This window comes from Patagioenas fasciata, chromosome 15 (genome assembly GCF_037038585.1).
Source record: "Patagioenas fasciata isolate bPatFas1 chromosome 15, bPatFas1.hap1, whole genome shotgun sequence".
Taxonomy (NCBI): Eukaryota; Metazoa; Chordata; class Aves; order Columbiformes; family Columbidae; genus Patagioenas; species Patagioenas fasciata.
The window spans coordinates 15,070,626-15,087,910 of NC_092534.1; the positions used below are offsets into that span (position 1 = coordinate 15,070,626).

Consider the following 17,285-nt stretch of genomic DNA (forward strand, 5'->3'; position numbering starts at 1 on the left):
AGAAGAGGGCATGGGTAATGCATCTAGAGGAACCACAGGCATGTAGTTAATGTAAGCTCTTTGTGTCCTGCTTATAAAAAAAAATGCAATAAACCAATCTGTATTTCATGTCCAGACACGTCTCCTGACGTAGCAATGGTAGCTCTTGCAGGAGCCACTGGAGAGCTGCTTGGCTGCCTGGATTTCTGGTTGCCCATGGCTAGATCTGAACTCTCTAACAGTTCTCTAGCAGATTTTCATTACTGTACCATAAATAAAACATACGTACTGAGAAGGGAATGGTGTTCTGCTGTTTGTCACGTGGACGCTATACAGAGAATTGGTGGCTGTGTGGAAAAAACAGGCGAATGTTTTCAGGTGAGATATTTAATGGTCGCTGAGGAGCGTTGACTACCCCAGCTACTCTTTGTGGAGGGACATGGCTTCCATCTCTCTAGGAAGTGCTGATGTGACTGTGAAGGGTGCAGTTGAGGTAGGCTGTACATGTATAGCTGGCCTTTTAGCTTTAACTCTACCCTTTCTTGCTTGCTTTCTCTGCAGTGCTGGAATAGCTGTTGGCTTCTACGGGAATGGGGAGACCAGTGACGGCATCCACCGGCTGACGTACTCTCTGCGCCATGCGAACCGCACTGTGGCCGGTGTCCAGGACCGGGTGAGCGCTGGGGGAGACATGCGAGCAAATGGGGAGTGTGGTAATGGGCGGACTTGCTCAGCACCTCTTCTCTTGAATCTGGCTGTGCCTGTATCTCGTCCTCTTTTTTTGTTAGTCTTTGGACTATAGAAATACGTTAAAATTTCTGTTTAATGAAGTGGTGCTTCCTTCAGCTCTTCTAAAAATATCGAAGGAAGCATATCTTGCTAAATGAAATCTTCTCTTTGCGAGGTTTAAAAACAGCCTCTGATCAGCTCTCTTCCACATGCGAAGCGGAGGCAGGCCAAAGCATACAAGTCTATTAGTAAAATCTATCATTTTAGTACAGTCAGTTATTCCTGTGCAACCTCTAATTTCACGGTACCATACCACAACCCTGATGGCTAAAGGCTCAGCTGAGATGCCATCACTGGACTACGTGCAAACAATGTACTTTATAGATGCTTATAAGTTGCTTTTGAAGGGTAAGCAGTCTGAGCCTCCTCAAATAGAGGACTGGTAATCTGGAAGCTGTCCATGACTTGCTAGTAAGAATGCATCCTCTTTATTTCCTTGATTTCCCGTCCTTTCATTATTTTTTCTTCTCCCTTTTAATTTCTTCCTTCCTTTCCTATACTATAGGTACTAGATACTGCAGTGGCCCTGAACCAAACAGTGGAACCAAACTTGCTGGTCCTGGAGGAGATGTTCACAAAGCAGACAGACTACCTGCATGTTGTCCAGAAACTGCAAAGTCTCTTGGATGATCTGGTCAGGCAAACAACTGAGATCCCCTTTTGGAAGAATGAAGAGGTGTCTCTGGAGGAGCTGGCCATTCAGATTGACCTCTATGACTGGTACAGGTGTGTAGCATCCTGTGGTGTAGTGGTTGTAGCATCTGTTTTGGCCTGTTTCACAACCATGATGTGCGTGTCGGGGGTGGCTGAGCCAAAGGCTGTATATATTACTGCAGATGACTGTTGGCCCACCCAGCTGATTTGTTTCTTATAGCAAAGTTACATTTGGTTTAAATCAAAATGCATGACAACAACTTTTTTTTTTCTTAACTGTGTTTACTCCCAACTGAAGGGAAACTTATTCTCATCGTACAGAATCTGTAGCTTGTGTTCTAATGCTCTGGGGAGGAAAAAACCAGCCACAGAGATAGCTGCTCTCCTGTCCCAATAAGTGCATTGTAGTTGTGTGACACATTAACTAACCAGAATAGAAAACAGCACTAGTTCCGTAACTTAACATCACACCCTAACATTCTTTTGTATTAAACATATTTAATAAAATATTACATCCACTGTATTCCACAAAGAAAACCTTTATCCACACACACACAATAAACAACCGAAGCGTTTTCTAACAAATGTCTAGGGATTTCAAGAAGCTGCAATGCCTCTTCTTCGGCTGGTGGTGTCCGGTTTCATATAGCTTTACACTAGAACAAGATTAGCCATTTCATTTCTCAACAACTGTGTATGCTAGGCATGTTGTGCAAATGCTTTTACTTCCCTTGATTCCAGACGCAGCAAATATCCAGAGCTCTCTGGAGAATATTAATTAGCGGTGGCTTTTACTTGAAGAAAAGAAGGGCTACGTTTTTCCTGCAAGTCACATCACCTTCTTGATCTGTGACTTCCATACACCAGTTTTCCTTTGCAGACTGTGTTTTTCTTTGCTGCAGGTGGCTGGGATACCTGGGCCTGCTCCTGTTCAATGTCCTGATTTGTTTGCTGGTGCTCTTTGGGCTCATTAGGAACTCCAGGGCCATTCTTATGGGGTAAGTCCTGACCCAGGCGCAATGCACAAGGGAAGTCAGCTGAATGCAAGTGCTTGCTGCTTTAAACCTCTAGGCCGTTGTCAGTTGCCAGATGTTCTCAGGAAGGCTCTTGAACTATCAAACACGATGGTACTGGTGTCCATGGTGTCCATGGTGTCTGCCTTCTTGGTAGCACTGACAGCCTCTATTTGCTGGGAGAGAGCAATGTGAGCATCCTCCCTTAAATCTGCAGGCTTCAAAAAGATCTCTCTAAAATAATCTTCCCATTTGCAAAGGCATTTGTTAACGGGTGATAAGCTTTGCATGTGTCTACACAACCTGGTAACGTGCATCTTGTGTCACGATCTGCTCCTGTTTGGCTCTCACACCTGAAGAGGTGTTGAACTGAGAACAAGCAATGGTTTGTACGGTTATGAGGAGGAGTCTTGTTGCCACGGTACTGCAGTGCTAATGTGTGTCTGTTTCTAAAAGGCACTGCAAATGCTGCCATGCTCATGCCCCATTACAAGAAACAAAAAAATAATTATTTTCCCTATCTTCTGGCTTGGTTTAGATTGGTGTATTTGGCAAAGACACTGGTATCATAAACACAGTGACAGTTTGACAGCTGACATCGCCAAGAGTTTATCCTGATACATGGTGATGCCATTAATAACTGGAATGTGTATTCAAATTTATTATTTGCCAGATGACTCCATACCTGGCAGGTTATGCAGTCAAAAGTCCAAGTGTATGTACAGATGGTAAACCCAGGGTTTAAATTAGAATCTCATTCCCTGTTGGCCAGAAGTTTGCATTAAGGCATTCCCCAAAGGGCACGTGGCATAAAGAAGCAAGTGTACCACAGCCAACAAGATGGTGAAATGCCGGTTTTAGGTCTTTTAGCCAAGCAAGCAGTTACTGACCCAGCCATCTTCATTTAAAGTAAAACAACAAATGTCTTATTGAATTGATTACCAGGCTCAGCTGGAGGCACCAAGCCGTGTTGTCCTTATGTCATAAAACCACAGAACCTTGCTGATCCATGACTGATAATTATTGCATCCAGTTGGAAAAAGCATAGTAAAGTATTTAGCCGTCTTATTCCAGAGTGCACAGAGGTCAGTCTGAAGCTCCATTACTTCTGCGAGGTGACCCACAGATCTGTTTGCAGAATAGGGATTACTCAGAATTAAAATAAATTTGTAAATGGAAGGGTAGATCATAGATCTTTTTATTTTAAGCTCTAATCTTCAGTAAGACAAATGTAGCAGAAAAAAAATATGTCCCTTCCTCACATAGATGCTTTTGCACTAAGTTTGAATAAAGAATACCTTGGTTATGAACAGATTTTTGTTTTATTCGGGGGTGGTTGAGAGGAACCTACTTGTGTTTCAAAGCCTGAAGGAAAAAGCATCCCTGAGAGAGCAAGCCCGTATCCCTTTACTTTGAAGATACTGATACATAAAACAGCTTATTAGTCTGCATCCCCATACCTGAGGGAGCCGAGGAGCACTTTTGCCTTTTTATCTCTAGCACTCATACTGACAGCAAAGGTGAAGAGCTAATGTGCTGGTTGGAGAAGCGCAAAAGCCTTTTCCGCTGGTGTGTGCTGGCTGAATGTCACCGAGGCCACCACTCTGTCACCCCTCCGCCTTCTGTCTGCTTGAGAACAGACGCTTCCCACTATTTCTGTCGGTAATGAGGTCCTGCTGTCAGAACAGAACTTGTGAATCCATGCAGAGATGGACTCACAGGGCAGTGGCAGGTGCCTAAACTGTTGCTCCAAGCTGTTTGCCTGCAGGTGACTGTCCCTCTCCTGGGGCTGTGCAGCTTGGATGGTGTCCTACCAGTCTGTGTTTCCTCCCACTGTCTGTAGCCAGGCAGGGCTTATACCTGACAACCTCATTTATCATGGAAACAGGAGGGATTTGTTGAACTTTGTTTGGATCAGTATGTTTTTGTGGTGTTTTTTTTTTTTGGTATGGCAGATTTTTCTTTGAATATCTCTGGACTAGGAAAGTAAACTCCAGAATGGGAATAGTGGAAGTGATGAGATTGTAATTATCCATCTCTTAATCTGCCTCCCCTACAGCCATCCCTGTGTCTTTGTGCCTTTGGCTTCCCTGCTAGAAGCAGGGTAAGACTTTGCTTCCGTCTTCTTCTTCCTTCCCCTGCAACCCAGGGCCAGGGGAACCAAAAACTGGGCATAAACTTCTCTGATTGCTGCTGTCCACAACATGTAAAATGGGATGGTTTATCTGAAGATAACAGTAGTTGATCACTTACTGGTTTTGGTAATTTCTTTGGACTCCAAATAACACATCTTGTGACAGGATCTGCTTGAAATCAGAGCTTCTACATCTGCCATCTGTCTGTCTCTCACAGGGTCTGCTTGCTTGGGGTGTTTGCCCTGATTGTCAGCTGGGGATCCTTGGGTCTGGAGTTGGCTGTCGCTGTGGTAAGTGGCTCTGATCCAAGTCCCCTTCACTCTTTGCTGCAGGTTTATCAGAGAGGGGATTAATGTTGCGTTCTGCTTGTTTTATAGTGTGTCTTATTTTAAGTAGCTGTCTTAGCAGTTTTCATTTATGAAAGGTACGGAGCCCCGGCTTCCTCCATGCTGGTGCTCCAGTGGGTGTGTAAGGCAGCGCCAGTGGGCATGATGATAAGACTTCAGCATCTGAAACACCCCTATAGTCAAGGGTTCCCTGATGCTAACCTGGCTCAGCTGCTCTTTGCTATTGATGTTCTTTGAGATTCCTTTTTTTCCCTTTTGTCTTTCTTCTGTCTAGGGCTCCAGTGACTTCTGCATTAACCCCGATGCTTATGTCTCCAAAGTGGTTGAAGAGAACGCAGTGCTCAGTGCTGGTAAGTGCTGGGCTGGCTTTGGCACGGGGCACCGCGGCTCCAGCTGTCACACAGGAGCGTGGCAGTGGCTGAGAATTTAAGGCTGTGTTTGGAACAGAGGAGCTTGCATACACTGGCAAAATCACATGTGTGTGGAGCTCTGGAAAACCAATGATCTTCCCAAAGAAGCATTTATACACCAGTCAGAAGTGCACGTGTACGCTTTTTTTTTTTGGTCAGAAGAGCCTTAAGAACCTTATTTCTGTGTTGACCCTTAGGTGGAAATAACTGATAAGACAACAACAGAAGTCCTTGGGTTATTTTGCTTTAAATGTAGCAGTCTTGAATCTTGTTCTCCTCTCTAAGTGGCAGAACTGTGGCAATAACAGTGTGCAGTTTGAATTGGCATTTTGAAAACTTACTCTTGGGTCTGTATTCCTCCATCTAGAATGCTTATTTTTATATTTGTTATCAACAAAATATATACATATATATATATATATTAAAAATATGATGAAGATGTGGCTTCAGGTACCAAGCTGGTTTCCTAGTTGTTGAAGGGGGCAAATGGGTCAGTGAGGCCAGGGGGAAATACCTGATGCTGCTGCCAGCTATGTGCTGTAACAATTTGGTAACCCAAATCAGCTCTGGAGCATGCTTAGGAACAATTAGATTGACCCTGGGAAGCTGAAGAAGTGCCCCTTTGTGCTACTTCTCCATTTCAATTGTCCTTGCCCGCTTGGCTCCTGCAAGTTTTCGTTAATCGGCATCATTAATTTAGAGGCTAAAGGCGAGTGCAGGGCTGACATTCCTGTCCCTCCTCCCGCTTCCCCCGGCAGGGACAGTCGGCTCCCCCGGGTGAAATCAGGCTCTGTTCAGCAGCACCGCCAGCTCTAACAGTTGTTAAGGCTCCATAAATAACAGTGAATGGGTCTAAGCGAAGCTCTGAAGAGGAGGAAGAGCAGGTGTTGTCACAGGCTTGAGTTGGAAGGGTGGCCCCTTCCGTGGGTTGCTGGTGTGTCAGCTCCCTGCTGTTAGGCGGCTGTGGAGCGTTCGTGAGTGCCTTTTCCTTTTTTCAGAAGGAAATCAGTCTAACTTCTGTGCCTGCCATCGCACGAGGCAGCTGGCTGGGAGGTGATCTGCCTTCCCATGTGGATTTGTCACTGCTCTGTCATAGTTTATGATCAGGAAGCTACAGAAATAGCTCTTAGTCCCCAATGTTGGGACCATCTCGTGCAGCTGAGCAGGAAGGAAAATCACGATACGAGGACTGCAGCGTGGAACTGTTCAATCACACTTTAATCCCAATAAATAGCGCTTTAGAAATATCTTGAAAAATCTGAAATAAGCATCAGTATCCCTTAATACACCGTCTGTAGATTGTGGCAGCTGCTTTGTGGTCGGTTGAGCCATTTATACGAGAGCGATGAGCTCGAGGAGACGTGGCAGACAACTGAAAGGCGGCACCGACGCTGTCCCCTTGGTGGAAGATGTCCTGTTTGAAGGCTCCCAGTTCTAGTGCAGGCTTTCACACTCCGGTTTGCTGCCCCTGCTCTGGGGGTGATTCTCTCCAACATGAACAGCAGCACAGACAGATGAGGCAGAAGCATTTTAAGACTGGTCCAGCTAGTTTCACCAGGGCATATCCAACCAGGGATTTTTCAGCTCAGAAAAGAGATGACTGAGACAGTGTGAGTCCGTGGAAGGAGAACCCGTTGGGAGTTACCATGTATGCAGTAATCACATTAACCTTGGAAATTGCTCAAGCTGAAGTTGGGCTGAGAAGACACTCGTGTTTTCAGTCTTGCCTGGGTGTCTTCTTGTGGCCAGCGCTGGGGTGCGGCATACTGGGCTAGATGCTGCCATCTATTCTTAACGATGTAAGAACCAACAAGTAATCTTCAGAAGCTTTGTAGTGCTGGGTCAACTTTTGCCTTTAATCACTGCTTTTAGTTGTTATTTTAAAATATAATATGTTGTAATATTCCCAGTCCCATGCTCTGGCATTTAAGACTAGGACTGAGTCATTTAGATTTGCATATTTGTAATGCTGTGGTGGTGGTGGTGGTGGTGGTGGTTATAGTAGTTGTCACAGAAAAATAACTGTGGATACTGGGCGACTAGTATGTTAATGTTTCCATTTGTGTATTAATTGCTGTTTGCAAATCTAAATAGGATTAATGGAGCTGAGAATAATCTGATTAAGTGTATTATTATTGTTGTCATGTATTTAGCTGGAGAGGAGATGTCCCTGTTTTGTAGATAAAATGTGCTGCATTAAAAAAAAGGAGGGGGAATGCAGGGCAAAGAGGTTTCCTGGAGAAGGAGAGACTTAAATCATTTTGCAGAAGAGGCTGATATATGTGCCTAACTCACCCAGTATTCATTAATTGAGACAAAGCCAATGGAGTTGAACAGTGGCTGTATAATCGGCTCCTGCTGCTAGTAAAAATACTTGGTGCCGTCAAGATGTTTATTTTCAAGGCAGGAGGCCATCTTCTAGTCTCATTCTTTTTCATGGATATTATGTTATTATCAGATGACTAGTGGCATAAAATTAAATAAAAAGGCACAATCTGTCTACACAACAGGAAGAGCTTTCCGCAGATTCTCTTACTAGAAACGGTGAACAGACATTTGCTTCATCCGAAGGAACTGCAGACCTCAGGGGATGGATCATGGAGCCTTTTACCTCCGGTTCAGCTGGGTTGGTTGGGCTGGATGCTGAGACTTGGCTGCTCAGATGGAAGCAGAACAGCCTCCTAATTGGCCTCTCACTGATTCACTCCCATCTTAGAAGCCCAAAGCCGAATGAACCAGAGGACTGACACCCCAGCACCTCCCTTTCCTCTCTAGAAGTGAGGTCAGGACAAAACTTCCCATAGGGCATGGGGTGGTTGCACAATTACTGCTTGGGCTCAGTGGGCATTGCAGAAAAGAGTTTGCCCAAAGAAACCGTGCTGAGCTGATGTTGGCATTGAGAAGCTGTTTTTTGCAGTGTGCTTTGCGTGGACTCCTGATTAGCAGAAAGCTTTGTGTGGAGGGCGCTTGGGATGTCTATGAGCTCTTTGCTGAAGGCTCACTGTGACTGATTTCAGCGGTAAAGAGTGGCATATATGAGAGAAATATAAATGTTATGCAGATACCTCCCTTTGCTGTCAGACTGTTGCCTTAGGGAAACGAAACTCGGGGTGGAAAACATCTTACCTGGGCAAGAAAACCTGGCCGAAAGAGTCATCTTCCTTTGCCATCACAGGCAATATACTTCAGCTTTCTCTGACTGAACCCACCGAGACAGGCTCATCTGGATGGATATGTAAAATGCAAACTGCTTACAGAATGCTCAAGCAGTGAGTAAGAAGGGCCGGGAAAATCTGTTCTATGTGTGGGGATAATTTTTTTTAAACTAGGATCTTTTTTCTGATTGCTCTTTACCCTACAGACCTTCTCACGGCCTTTTGGCAGGTGCATAATGCCGTTTTCGCACGTCAGCTGAGCTTCGAAGTGAATAGGAAGTCTCCATGGTTGCAGAAGCGATAAGGAGTTCTAGCAGCTGAAGCTGCCTTTCGTAGGCAGTTCTGCTTTCCTTTCTAGGAAAAACAGACTTTGCAAAAATAAAGCATTTTGGGTAGTTTCCTTCCTTGCCTTCTGCTCCCATACTGCGTGTGCACCAAGAGGAGGATGGCTGCAGCTGCAAATGTGACCCTTCCTAACCCTTCTCCTATAAACTACAGCGCCTAAAGGCTGGCTTCAAATATCAGATCTAACCTTCAGGAATTTTCCTTGAGAGAAAAATGCATCATAAAAATAATTACAGAGAGAAGTTGCCCGGAGCTGTTAGCAGAGTGCAAACGGTGGGTTAGTATAGCTGTTTTCTGGATAGAAATGGGAGGTTTGGTGGTGTGCAGGATAGCGTCCATCAGGCAAAGCCAGGACTACGACAGTGAAGCCTTGTTGATCCTGCCTTCCAGGGTGAGGCAAGGGAAGCACTTACTGCACTGTACTGCTTTTCACTTCGCTTGTAACCAGCAATCTTTAGCCTGGGCTTACAGGCTGCAAACTATGATGATACCAGGAATTCTCACCTCTAATCTGCCCACCAGGATTGATCCAGAAGGCCCTGAAGAAATGTTTCTGGAGCTGTGTATTAGCAATATGTCATGCAACTTAATGCACCTACAAAGGTGATGTAAACTTCGTAGCACTGTGGAAGCCTAAGAGAAACCTTTAGTAGCTTGTTGGTTTAAAATAAATAGGCGACAAGATCACAGCTCCTTTAGGTCACCATGTGTGATGGCGTGGATTACTGTTGCGATGCTGTTCTCACAGAACAGGTGGATTTTAATCCATTTTTCTGTAGCCATTGAGTGTGATCTATGAGTTCTTTCCTTGGCTCAGTAGCTGGGGACAATCGTTTGTGTGCGCTGCCCAAAGCGAGAAAGCCGTTCTTGCTATCCTCCTATCGGCTCAGATTTTGATAATTGCTGTTTAGAGGCTCAGCTGGGGGGGCGTAAGACATCCCAAAGAAAGAGTTCGTGGTGGGGAGATAGAGCAGCTGGCAGAAGCTACCCCAAAGTAGGCTAATGAATTATAAATAACAGCTGTCAGGCTGCATTGCCGTTGTGCAGGAGCCGACAGTCTGTGTTGTACCGCTTGGTCTCCAGCGTGTTGCCTTTGCTGGAAGGTGCATCCAATATTTATGGGAATCGCGGCAGAGTCAGGATGCAGTCAGGTCTGCTTCCTTCACAGCTCTGCTCGCTTGTGGTTCTGCGTTTCACCGCTTTCGGCGCTGGGAGCGATTAGAATAGCTTGGCAGGCTGGAATATGCGTTACAGATGGAAGATGAAAAGGATGCCAGTGGGGAGGGAAATGCAGAGTGTGTGTGTGTGTTTTGGGGCTTTTGTCATCTTTACCAACCCAACTTCACCCTTGATTTTGCTGAGCTGACGTACTCCCATTCATCTGAAGAAGAACTGTAAATGTTTGAGAAAGAATCCAAAGGTATTGGGATGATCAAGTCTTTCAGAGCTTCCTCCCTCAATAACATTATTGAGAACGGCAGGGGAAAACCTGATATTTGTATAACAACTTGTGCGTGCTGGCAATTGGTGTAGTATTATAGTAGGCTCATGAGGCCACCAAGCTGGTTTCACACACATCGGAATAAGGAGAAATAAAACTCTGTCTTCAAGTCTGGAAATGTTGCTGCTGCTAGCAGAACACTTGAGCAGTCTTATCTGGAAGTTTATGAGTACATCTTCACTGTACTGTGATTACTGATAGGGCTACTCAGTATTCAGACTAACTTTTGGGATGTTACCAATGAATGATCTGAGGTCCAATTAACAGATAATGTGTTGCTGGTATCCTCATACATGGTAAGAGCTTTCATGGTGAAGTCTGCAGTATTGGCTCAATACCAAAAAGAACTTTTTTTTACATAAGTCGAAAGAAGGATGTAAAACAAACGGCACACACTCTTTTAGTTAAAGTCTAATTAAAACATCTAATTAAAATCTAGTGGCGTGCAAGTGACATCCATCAGAAAACAGACTATTGACTTGTTCATCCCTAATACATGTCAGAAGAACTTGTTTTCCATCTATTTCCTCACTTGCTTTCAAAGTGATACCATTTTTATCAAATATTACTGAAAGTTATGATTTTCCTGAAGGAAGAGGCCTTTCTTATGTTCTGCTACAGAACACTGCCTAAACCCAGTCTCTCCCTGAATGCGATAGAAGAAGAGGTCTTTTTAATTAAACACATGAACTCGTACACTTAGCCATACGTTGCCGTGTCTTTGACCCAATGGTGTGCTTCCACAGGTATTTTGGATAGCAGCCTGTATTTATATCACCACTATTTATATCACCTCTCCTGTGCTAATGTTTTGTGGCTGGTGAACTGAATTGGCTGAAAGTTGAGCGGTCTCTTTGCTGCATGCCCTGGGCAGCAATGTCTACCTCTGGTTGCTTCCAGTGACCGTAGAATGGTATTCTGACCCTTGGAAGCTGTAGAAACGTAACATGTGGTTGGATGACCTGTAGGCTAAGGTCTTGTCTTATGGTTATACTGTGGGTAGTGCTTGACTTCTGAATAAAACTTTTTTGATAGTTCACTTAAGTATATTATAAAGTGAGGCAGCTCCATGCCTTTCGCTGCTCAACAAAACAAACGGCCGGAAAAAAAACCCACCAAAACAACCAAATCTTTCTTTTCTCCCCGAAGGCAGATTACATCCCTTTCTCTACTGCCATCCGTGCACTGTAATCCTACCCGGAGAGAGGGAAGTGATTCCATTTATATTGCATTTTCATTTTGTGTATTGCTTGCTGAACTTAACACCTCCCTTGAGGCAGTCCTAAAATACTGCAAGGCTGGAACAATGTGTCTAGCCTGACTTTCTTGTCTTTTGTCTTTGTAGATACTCTCCGCTATTACATGACCTGTAGTGCTGGGTACCCCAACCCTTTCCAGCAGGTGAGTGCAAGCATCCTCCTGGCTCCCTTCACCTCTTTTCAGCATCCTGCAGGGTATGTGAAAGGCTTTTGATGCCAGCATGCAGTACATTGCAAGGTATTTAGCCTTAGGGAGCACTCCACCTGTTGGTAAAGCTTTGGTGACTACTTTCCAGCTGTGCCAAGAGGTGGCACTGTGATTAGTGAGCAGCTTTTTCCAACTTCATCACAACCTGGATATCTTCAGGTCCAGGATGCCCTCTTAGAGCAGCCCGTGTGTGATGTGGTGAGGACCATGGCTTTGTTCACGGTACCTCTGTTTATGTGGCATTCTTCTAAGAGCAGCAACTTGGGGACGGAGCACCCACAATTAATGCCAGGGTGAGAAACTACGTATGTCCTGCTTTGAATCTCTTCTCGCAGGTCCTTTAGGTTAAGCAGTGGCAACACTCTGCTCCCAAAATGCAGCCACTTCTGTGGGTGAGGGAGTTATTCTCACATACGCCTCCCAAATCCCTTGGATCTTGAAGGGTTTGTATCCTGAAGTATAAATGTGAGTCATTATTCTTCTGTGTGGGGGCTGAGGAACAGCACCTGGGCCCATCCCAAACTGTGTCTTATGTATCAGAGGCCAGAATGAACCCACACCACCTACCATTTGGCAGACACCAGCTGCTTCACCATTTATATTTAGGATTTTTTGGGTCTTGTCTTCCTCTGTTCTAAAGGGTGTGGTAAGAACCCCTTCAGGCTGTGGTATGATGCACCGTTGCCATCTGTTGCATTTCTGGTTGCTCAGTCTACTCTCCAACAAGCTATTGCATGTGAAATTCCCAGGGATGCTCTAATGGGATGTGAAGACTGCGCCCTAACACAAACAACTTCTAGTGTTAACATTGTCTTTCTCAGCCATCTGATTTAGTAGCAAAATCCAGCTGTGCTCTGCGGTGAGACCATGAGTTCTTTGTGGCTTTTCTTTCTCCTTCTCCTCTGTCCTGGAGCTGGCCCCAGCTGTGTGTATGGTGGTTTTTTTTGTGTGTGTGTGTATGGTTTTTGTGTCTATGTGTATGTCTTGTGGTTCTTTTTGTTTCTTTTCTTTCTTTCTTTTGATTCTTCCCTTCCCTTCTTCTTTCTGTCTGTTCTTCTTCCAGGTTGGTAAAAGTCAAACTTAACCCTATTGCAGCTGCCCCCATGTCAGTTTAGACATCCTTAACTTGTACCATTCATAAAGATAATGCTTCAATATTTGGGAACAGGATTTAAGTCTTATTTCCTAGGAGTTCTGTTGGTGCGTATGACCTGAATTGCTGAAACACCACATGTTTTGTGTTGAGCAGAAGCTGTCAGGAAGTCACAAGGCTTTGGTGGAAATGCAGGATGATGTTACGGAACTCATGAGGTCAGCGAGCAGAGAGCACCCCACCTCCAAGGTAACTCTCCTCGAGTTTGCTCTCTCTGTGCCTTCTGACATCCCTTGCACAAAGCCCAGGATCAGCTCCTGCTGAGCCATTTCCTTGCCCTAATCACCAGCTTGTTGCTTACAGGAGTATCTTACTCGGATCCAGGAGGTTTTAAATTCAACAGAGATCAACTTGCAGCAACTGACAGCTTTAGTAGACTGTCGGAGCCTGCATTTGGTGAGTACTCAGTAACTGGGCTTGAGCTAAGAGAGAACAAAGGGAGTGTAGAGCCTGTAGTGTACTGACTATTTTGGAGTCTTAAATCTCTGCTGTGCCATAACAGTTTACAGCAGCTTTTGCTGATTGACTTCAGCAGAAAGGAGAATGGGAATTGGATCAAGTTAGCCTTCTGTTTAAAGATCAGCATAGGAAACTAGATAATATGCTTTTATACATCTGCAAACTGCAGCCCTAGGGTTTCACGGACCTTCTGGGGTTTTTTTCTATAGTTCATAGCGTGTTGCCTCTCTCATGGAATACCTTATAGCTGCGGTATAGTCTGGCCTAACTGTTGGACTAGCCGCATGTCCAAAGGTAGAGAAACAGATCGTCCGTGCTTGTGTTCTCGTGCAGTGGGTCGTAGTGAAGGAGCTGAGAGGCTTAATGAAAAATGTGGTATCTGAAGTTGGGTGAATAAGATTGTTTTGGGTTTTTTTTCCCCCCTCTTAAAGTCTTACTGTGTGGGGTTGAAAATCTTTCCACGTCTAAATCCAAGCTGGGCTTTGTGAGAAGGAAGAAAGGTTAGATCAGTTATGAAAAACACTTGAGGTCCCTGAAATTAAAATGGAGATATGCTCTGGAAAAGAAACTACAATCCCTTAAGTTGTTTCAGAGCATGTAATCCCAGGGAAAGGCTTTTGAATCGAAGCTCCATGTTAACTCCGTAGTGATTGGGAGCCTCTACTATTTCTCTCTCCAGGATTACGTCCAGGCTCTGACGGGCTTTTGCTACGATGGAGTGGAAGGCCTCATCTACCTGGTTCTCTTCTCCTTTGTCACAGCCCTCATGTTCAGTTCCATTGTGTGCAGCGTTCCACACACTTGGCAGCAAAAGAGGTACAGAGAGGTTTTAGATCCTGCAGCATTATAGAGTTCTTTCCTAAGGAAGACTGGCTATTGGATTTGTGCCCATGAGCATATGGATCTCTTTCCCATATAATCCCAGGAGTGTGAGGGATGAGGCTTTATAAGTGCAGGTCCAACAGAAAAAAAAAATTGGCTTTTACTCTGGCTGTGGTTAATATTTACATCTGAACCTTATTGCACTGGGATACTACGTGTGCAGAGTATTCAGTACGCTGTAGGATTATGAGTCAAGTCAGAGATGAATGATTACAGCTGTAGAGAGGAGTAATGCTTGAACTCCATGCCATCTCTGTAAAGTACCTATACTCTTGCATCGCTTTGAGGCATTTATTCTAGTATGGGGAAGAGAACTGGAACAAGAAGCAGTTCACACTTGCCTTTCTTGGCTTTGCTCACACTAGGGCGACTGGCAAGCATAGCTGCTACAAACTGGAGCTGTCTTGCTGGCAATAACATCAGCAGATGAGATACTTGCAAAGTGGTGGCGATCATCTAACAGCAGAGTTATCTGGAACTAGTATTAATGATGATAATAACCATGTTGATCAATAAGTCTTGAGCAAACCTTGGCAGGGCTTCACTGACTGGCTGCTGCATCACACACAGCTATTAAAATAGCTTTTGAGTTTTCCGTTCTTGCAGAAGAGCAGTAGACTGTGCAACGAATTCTCTTCTGTGGTCCCGAAACATGACTTTTTGTGGTCTAAGCCCAGGCTCAAGGTTCAAAGTAAAATGGAACATCCTAAACAATAGCAGGAAACCAGAGCCCTCCAGGCCTGCAGTGCCCACAGAGAAAACCTTGGGAAATGCGTCAGAATAGCACTTTTTAAAAATGGCTCATTTCCTTACCTCTTCCACATGCAGCGGCAGAGGTGCTACCAAGAGGAGAACGGCAGTCTGCCTGTGTGCAGGAAAAAGGTTGACACAGGGGTATGTCTTGGGCTGCTGCCTGTCCTGCCCAGCCTAGCCAGGCTCAAGCTGCGGCTGTGAACTGCAGGATTCCCTCTTGCATTCCCTGGAGCACCGTTTTTCCCTCTGCCTTCCTTTGTGGGGGTGGAAGATGCCACACTTCATTGCTTGTAAGGGGCCCTGCAGGCTGCAATTCCCTGAATAAATCTTCAGTGCCACCTTGTGGTTCAGATGCTGTGGGTGATGCTGGGGATGTCCCAGCGGTGTCCATGCTGTCTCCCCCAGCAACAAAGTGTTTCCTGGAGAACGCTTTGCTAGCTTTGTCAAGTGTCGCTAAAATAGATTTCAAATCTTGGTGCTTCATCCCGTAATTAGAGAGAGAAAATAGTAGTGTAGAGACAAGAGAATGCTATGGGAAGGGGGGAAGGAACCATCTGGCAAATTGGCTCTGCTCTGCATTAAATTGATTTAAAATCCTGGCATTTTTAAGAAAATAAAACCTTCAGACGTGAACGTTGCAACTTAGTCTCTGTAAAGACTTCTGAAATGTTGTTAGAAGCTGAAGCAGACCCTGTGTAACCAGAACAGGAGTCTAGAGAAGTCCATGGAGACTTATCCTTAAAAGCTCTTTGGTTGTGGCTACAAGCAATGGAAGGACACAGATCGCAGTTTTGAAGGATGCTTTCTGTGGGGTGCATGGCACTACATCCCCACTGCCTCTCCTTTTTTTTTTTTTGTTTTTAATATATATTTTTTATTTATTTTTAATGTGTTTTAAGCGCTCTGTGTTTCAGGATGTGTGTCCATCCTTAGGTTGTGTGACCGGGCAGTTGCAGAGCTGTGCTGCCTGCCAAGCCCAGAAAGAAGACCGCAGGGAGACTGTAGGGCATCATGAAGTGTGAAAGTCCAGATGGCGTCTGTGGGAGGCCTGAGTCACTGTGGCGTAGGCTGTGTTTGACGCTGCCACCCGAGGCATCCCAAATGGGTATCAATGTGGAGGTGTGGAAGATGGTTGGGAGGTTCCTAGGATTACCATGGTTTCCTGCAAACCCCACATGTGGGGTAATTGTAGGGGTTCTAGGAGGAACTTTTTCTCCTTCTTGCAGAAGCTCAGATGATGATGGGGAAGAAGAATCAGCTGCTCAAGGGAGCAGACAAACACACGATAATCTTTACAGAGTGCACATGCCCAGCCTCTATAGCTGTGGGAGTAGTTATGGCAGTGAGACCAGCATTCCAGCAGCAGCACACACTGTCAGCAATGCTCCCGTCACAGAGTACATGTGAGTATCCCGACAAGAGGGCTGTATTGTGGCTTGTCCAGGTTGGTTCACTCTGATTTCTGTTGTCACCAAGTGCTGTGACGCTGGCACTTTCAACTAAGCAGTAGAAAGCGGTGAAAGATTTTGTCCAAAGCGTCAAAAGGCAGGTGTTCTGATTGGCATCTACTGGGAGAAGGGAATAGCTTAAAAGTGCTGCAGTAGAAGGAGTTGTATTAGACAGCACAATCCAAAATGTGAACAGCTTTGCCCTGCAGGATTTAGAAAACTGTCTAGAGAAAAGAAGTAGGAAAGTGTTGTCTGGGCTCCTTATTACACGATGATTCTGATCACCAGAAGACTTAATTCTTCAGGCAGAGCAGTCTTGCCAGAAGCTTTTAAGCCGACTGAGAGCCAAGACAAGACCTGCAGACTCTGTCCTTCTACAAAATCGCAGTCAACTCCAACATCCATTGCAGTCCAGAGCTACCTAGTCCAGATGGGGTCTTCAGAGCTTTGTCCAGAAGTGCCTAAACCTGATCACACTTGTACTGCCTTCAGGGCCCATCTTTTTTTAGGCTGACACATAATTTTGTTCTTCCCCTTAGACTTTGTCCTCATTTTATCTCTATTTCTGCAGCTTGGCAGTTCTGATGCTGTAGGGAGGCAGATTTTCGCATGGACCTATTTTTAAATCACTTGACGTGATTCAGTGTGGGCCCTTCTGAGTGTAAAGATAGAGCTTAATCTGAGGAAAATAATGCTAGTTTTGTGCCCCTGTCTGAAAAAAAGGGATCCACCTGGCCTGTAAGAAAAGTTTTGAGGGAGACTGACCTGACACGGTAGTTCTGGGGGTGCGTATGC

The 17,285-nt window shown here is 45.0% G+C and overlaps 1 protein-coding gene across 4 annotated transcripts in view; it reads left to right on the forward strand.

Annotated features, from left to right (window-relative positions):
• Window positions 1-17,285, forward strand: part of TTYH3 (tweety family member 3) — a 77,001-nt gene that overhangs the window by 45,838 nt on the left and 13,878 nt on the right. For 3 of the 4 annotated variants that reach the window (XR_011741421.1, XM_065850977.2, XM_065850978.2), the window contains exons 3-12: window positions 541-652; window positions 1,274-1,494; window positions 2,325-2,420; window positions 4,788-4,860; window positions 5,192-5,267; window positions 11,674-11,729; window positions 13,045-13,137; window positions 13,252-13,344; window positions 14,087-14,223; window positions 16,269-16,445. Coding sequence is in view for 3 of the 4 variants with exons in the window: in XM_065850977.2 (XP_065707049.1) it covers window positions 541-652; window positions 1,274-1,494; window positions 2,325-2,420; window positions 4,788-4,860; window positions 5,192-5,267; window positions 11,674-11,729; window positions 13,045-13,137; window positions 13,252-13,344; window positions 14,087-14,223; window positions 16,269-16,445 (1,134 nt within the window). In the remaining variant the exon portion in view is untranslated. The remainder of the gene's footprint in view (window positions 1-540; window positions 653-1,273; window positions 1,495-2,324; window positions 2,421-4,787; window positions 4,861-5,191; window positions 5,268-11,673; window positions 11,730-13,044; window positions 13,138-13,251; window positions 13,345-14,086; window positions 14,224-16,268; window positions 16,446-17,285) is intronic. The other variant, XM_065850979.2, reaches the window with a different exon arrangement.